Source organism: Diorhabda sublineata, unplaced genomic scaffold (genome assembly GCF_026230105.1).
Source record: "Diorhabda sublineata isolate icDioSubl1.1 unplaced genomic scaffold, icDioSubl1.1 Dsub_104, whole genome shotgun sequence".
Taxonomy (NCBI): Eukaryota; Metazoa; Arthropoda; class Insecta; order Coleoptera; family Chrysomelidae; genus Diorhabda; species Diorhabda sublineata.
The window spans coordinates 66,228-72,439 of NW_026614030.1; the positions used below are offsets into that span (position 1 = coordinate 66,228).

General features: G+C 27.2%; 1 protein-coding gene across 1 annotated transcript in view; it reads left to right on the plus strand.

Moving 5' to 3' along the window:
• LOC130452006 (uncharacterized) overlaps positions 1–570 on the plus strand; it is a 51,292-nt gene extending 50,722 nt beyond the window's left edge. Inside the window, exon 8 of the mRNA XM_056791366.1 lies at positions 25–570. Coding sequence (XP_056647344.1) covers positions 25–298 — 274 coding nt within the window. The 3' untranslated portion in view covers positions 299–570. The remainder of the gene's footprint in view (positions 1–24) is intronic.
• Positions 571–6,212: the final 5,642 nt, after the last annotated feature.

Genomic DNA, 6,212 nt, shown 5'->3' on the forward strand with positions numbered 1-6,212 from the left:
TTTCAGACCGAGATTTTTTTACAGACAAATGCTGCAACATATTAGAACCATCCCGGAATTGATTCTTCTAGGAAACAATTCTCCCAATATAAAGAGAATACCGATTTTTTCTTTTATGGTTCGACATCCTAGAGGAAGTTTTCTTCATCACAATTTCGTTTGTGCGGTATTGAATGACGTTTTCGGTATACAAGCTAGAGCGGGATGTCCTTGTTCGGGACCTTACGCTCAAGAGTTGCTGGGAATCGATCAAAGTTTGGCGGATCAGTATGAGAGTATCATATTGGAAGATAGGTAAGTTTGGAGATTTTTTAATTGTCTTTTGATGAGTTTTTTTTCAATTTTGCAATTTTTTTATCGTTTTTGAAAAGAAAACTTTTATGCAAAACCTTTTTTTTCGACCGCAACAATCCGAACTATCCTTTCCATAATATATAATTTTTGTATGACCCCTCGTAAAATGGTTTCGTTGCGATGTTGTCGGCTGGCGCTAACGCTTACGCTTTGGGTAGTTAGTTAAATTAATAGAGATGGGAGAAAACTGGTAACGGTAACTGAGTGAAAAAGAAACTTGAAATTTGGAAAATATAATTTTATCTTTATGTGGAAAAACTGAAAATTTTCACCAATAAAAAATGCCTCGATAGCGTGTAATGTTGAAGAATTCCGAGTGGGAGATGTTCTTTTTTTCAGTGTAGATTAACAGATTACGTAAATATCGTTTGAGGCTTCGAAATCAAATTTTTAACGATTAAATTCGATTAAATAAAATTTTTAAAACGTGAAACCAAATAAAATCTTCGAGTGACATAATCTTTTCATGTTTTTTTCGTCGCAATTCCTGTAAAAAAACAAAGATTTTTTCGAAAAATCATCGAAATCGGACGATTTTTCGTTTCTTTAGATCCAAAATTAATATTTTGACAACATGTAAAGTTGAAAAATTCAAATTGGGGGAGTTTAGTTTTTCGAAATGTTCTTTTTTTCAGTGTAGATTAACAGATTACGTAAACATCGTTTGAAGCTTCGAAATCAAATTTTTAACGATTAAATTCAATTGAAAAAAATTTAAAGTCACGAAATTGCATAAAATCTTCAAGTGACATAATTTTTTCATTTTTTTTTTCGTCGCAAATTTAAAGATTTTTTCGAAAAATCATCGAAATCGGACGATTTTTCGTTTCTATAGATCCAAAATTAATATTTTGACAACATGTAAAGTTGAAAAATTCAAATTGGGGGAGTTTAGTTTTTCGAAATGTTCTTTTTTTCAGTGTAGATTAACAGATTACGTAAACATCGTTTGAAGCTTCGAAATCAAATTTTTAACGATTAAATTCGATTGGAAAAAAATGTTGAAAACGTGAAACCAAATAAAATCTTCGAGTGACATAATCTTTTCATGTTTTTTTCGTCGCAATTCCTGTAAAAAAACAAAGATTTTTTCGAAAAATCATCGAAATCGGACGATTTTTCGTTTCTTTAGATCCAAAATTAATATTTTGACAACATGTAAAGTTGAAAAATTCAAATTGGGGGAGTTTAGTTTTTCGAAATGTTCTTTTTTTCAGTGTAGATTAACAGAATACGTAAACATCGTTTGAAGCTTCGAAATCAAATTTTTAACGATTAAATTCAATTGAAAAAAATTTAAAGTCACGAAATTGCATAAAATCTTCAAGTGACATAATTTTTTCATTTTTTTTTTCGTCGCAAATTTAAAGATTTTTTCGAAAAATCATCGAAATCGGACGATTTTTCGTTTCTATAGATCCAAAATTAATATTTTGACAACATGTAAAGTTGAAAAATTCAAATTGGGGGAGTTTAGTTTTTCGAAATGTTCTTTTTTTCAGTGTAGATTAACAGAATACGTAAACATCGTTTGAAGCTTCGAAATCAAATTTTTAACGATTAAATTCAATTGAAAAAAATTTAAAGTCACGAAATTGCATAAAATCTTCAAGTGACATAATTTTTCATGTTTTTTCGTCGCAAATTTTGTAAAAAACAAAAATTTTTCGAAAAATCATCGAAATCGGACGATTTTTCGTTATTATAGATCCAAAATTAATATTTTGACAGCTTGTAAAGTTGAAAAATTTAAATTGTGGGAGAGTTTAGTTTTTCGAAATGTTCTTTTTTTCAGTGTAGATTAACAGAATACGTAAACATCGTTTGAAGCTTCGAAATCAAATTTTTAACGATTAAATTCGATTGGAAAAAAATGTTGAAAACGTGAAACCAAATAAAATCTTCAAGTGACATAATTTTTCATGTTTTTTCGTCGCAAATTTTGTAAAAAACAAAAATTTTTCGAAAAATCATCGAAATCGGACGATTTTTCGTTATTATAGATCCAAAATTAATATTTTGACAGCTTGTAAAGTTGAAAAATTTAAATTGTGGGAGAGTTTAGTTTTTCGAAATGTTCTTTTTTTCAGTGTAGATTAACAGAATACGTAAACATCGTTTGAAGCTTCGAAATCAAATTTTTAACGATTAAATTCGATTGGAAAAAAATGTTGAAAACGTGAAACCAAATAAAATCTTCAAATGACATAATTTTTCATGTTTTTTCGTCGCAAATTCTGTACAAAAACAAAAATTTTTCGAAAAATCATCGAAATCGGACGATTTTTCGTTATTATAGATCCAAAATTAATATTTTGACAGCTTGTAAAGTTGAAAAATTTAAATTGTGGGAGAGTTTAGTTTTTCGAAATGTTCTTTTTTTCAGTGTAGATTAACAGAATACGTAAACATCGTTTGAAGCTTCGAAATCAAATTTTTAACGATTAAATTCGATTGGAAAAAAATGTTGAAAACGTGAAACCAAATAAAATCTTCAAATGACATAATTTTTCATGTTTTTTCGTCGCAAATTCTGTACAAAAACAAAAATTTTTCGAAAAATCATCGAAATCGGACGATTTTTCGTTATTATAGATCCAAAATTAATATTTTGACAGCTTGTAAAGTTGAAAAATTTAAATTGTGGGAGAGTTTAGTTTTTCGAAATGTTCTTTTTTTCAGTGTAGATTAACAGAATACGTAAACATCGTTTGAAGCTTCGAAATCAAATTTTTAACGATTAAATTCGATTGGAAAAAAATGTTGAAAACGTGAAACCAAATAAAATCTTCAAATGACATAATTTTTCATGTTTTTTCGTCGCAAATTCTGTACAAAAACAAAAATTTTTCGAAAAATCATCGAAATCGGACGATTTTTCGTTATTATAGATCCAAAATTAATATTTTGACAGCTTGTAAAGTTGAAAAATTTAAATTGTGGGAGAGTTTAGTTTTTCGAAATGTTCTTTTTTTCAGTGTAGATTAACAGAATACGTAAACATCGTTTGAAGCTTCGAAATCAAATTTTTAACGATTAAATTCGATTGGAAAAAAATGTTGAAAACGTGAAACCAAATAAAATCTTCAAATGACATAATTTTTCATGTTTTTTCGTCGCAAATTCTGTACAAAAACAAAAATTTTTCGAAAAATCATCGAAATCGGACGATTTTTCGTTATTATAGATCCAAAATTAATATTTTGACAGCTTGTAAAGTTGAAAAATTTAAATTGTGGGAGAGTTTAGTTTTTCGAAATGTTCTTTTTTTCAGTGTAGATTAACAGAATACGTAAACATCGTTTGAAGCTTCGAAATCAAATTTTTAACGATTAAATTCGATTGGAAAAAAATGTTGAAAACGTGAAACCAAATAAAATCTTCAAATGACATAATTTTTCATGTTTTTTCGTCGCAAATTCTGTACAAAAACAAAAATTTTTCGAAAAATCATCGAAATCGGACGATTTTTCGTTATTATAGATCCAAAATTAATATTTTGACAGCTTGTAAAGTTGAAAAATTTAAATTGTGGGAGAGTTTAGTTTTTCGAAATGTTCTTTTTTTCAGTGTAGATTAACAGAATACGTAAACATCGTTTGAAGCTTCGAAATCAAATTTTTAACGATTAAATTCGATTGGAAAAAAATGTTGAAAACGTGAAACCAAATAAAATCTTCAAATGACATAATTTTTCATGTTTTTTCGTCGCAAATTCTGTACAAAAACAAAAATTTTTCGAAAAATCATCGAAATCAGACGATTTTTCGTTATTATAGATCCAAAATTAATATTTTGACAGCTTGTAAAGTTGAAAAATTTAAATTGTGGGAGAGTTTAGTTTTTCGAAATGTTCTTTTTTTCAGTGTAGATTAACAGAATACGTAAACATCGTTTTGAAGCTTCGAAATCAAATTTTTAACGATTAAATTCGATTGGAAAAAAATGTTGAAAACGTGGAAACCAAATAAAATCTTCAAATGACATAATTTTTCATGTTTTTTTCGTCGCAAATTCTGTACAAAAACAAAAATTTTTCGAAAAATCATCGAAATCGGACGATTTTTCGTTATTATAGATCCAAAATTAATATTTTGACAGCTTGTAAAGTTGAAAAATTTAAATTGTGGGAGAGTTTAGTTTTTCGAAATGTTCTTTTTTTCAGTGTAGATTAACAGAATACGTAAACATCGTTTGAAGCTTCGAAATCAAATTTTTAACGATTAAATTCGATTGGAAAAAAATGTTGAAAACGTGAAACCAAATAAAATCTTCAAATGACATAATTTTTCATGTTTTTTCGTCGCAAATTCTGTACAAAAACAAAAATTTTTCGAAAAATCATCGAAATCAGACGATTTTTCGTTATTATAGATCCAAAATTAATATTTTGACAGCTTGTAAAGTTGAAAAATTTAAATTGTGGGAGAGTTTAGTTTTTCGAAATGTTCTTTTTTTCAGTGTAGATTAACAGAATACGTAAACATCGTTTGAAGCTTCGAAAATCAAATTTTTAACGATTAAATTCGATTGGAAAAAAATGTTGAAAACGTGAAACCAAATAAAAATCTTCAAATGACATAATTTTTCATGTTTTTTCGTCGCAAATTCTGTACAAAAAACAAAAAATTTTTCGAAAAATCATCGAAATCGGACGATTTTTCGTTATTATAGATCCAAAATTAATATTTTGACAGCTTGTAAAGTTGAAAAATTTAAATTGTGGGAGAGTTTAGTTTTTCGAAATGTTCTTTTTTTCAGTGTAGATTAACAGAATACGTAAACATCGTTTGAAGCTTCGAAATCAAATTTTTTAACGATTAAATTCGATTGGAAAAAAATGTTGAAAACGTGGAAACCAAATAAAATCTTCAAATGACATAATTTTTCATGTTTTTTCGTCGCAAATTCTGTACAAAAACAAAAATTTTTCGAAAAATCATCGAAATCGGACGATTTTTTCGTTATTATAGATCCAAAATTAATATTTTGACAGCTTGTAAAGTTGAAAAATTTAAATTGTGGGAGAGTTTAGTTTTTCGAAATGTTCTTTTTTTCAGTGTAGATTAACAGAATACGTAAACATCGTTTTGAAGCTTCGAAATCAAATTTTTAACGATTAAATTCGATTGGAAAAAAATGTTGAAAAACGTGAGAAACCAAATAAAATCTTCAAAATGACATAATTTTTCATGTTTTTTTCGTCGCAAAATTCTGTACAAAAAACAAAAATTTTTCGAAAAAATCATCGAAATCGGACGATTTTTCGTTATTATAGATCCAAAATTAATATTTTTGACAGCTTGTAAAGTTGAAAAATTTAAATTGTGGGAGAGTTTAGTTTTTCGAAATGTTCTTTTTTTTCAGTGTAGATTAACAGATTACGTAAACATCGTTTGAAGCTTCGAAATCAAATTTTTAACGATTAAATTCGATTGGAAAAAAAAATGTTGAAAACGTGGAAACCAAATAAAATCTTCAAATGACATAATTTTTCATGTTTTTTTCGTCGCAAATTCTGTACAAAAACAAAAGTTTTTTTCGAAAAATCATCGAAATCGGACGATTTTTTCGTTATTATAGATCCAAAATTAATATTTTGACAGCTTGTAAAGTTGAAAAAATTTAAATTGTGGGAGAGTTTAGTTTTTTCGAAATGTTCTTTTTTTCAGTGTAGATTAACAGAATACGTAAACATCGTTTGAAGCTTCGAAATCAAATTTTTAACGATTAAATTCGATTGGAAAAAAAATGTTGAGAAACGTGGAAACCAAATAAAATCTTCAAATGACATAATTTTTTCATGTTTTTTCGTCGCAAATTCTGTACAAAAACAAAGTTTTTTTCAAAAAATCATA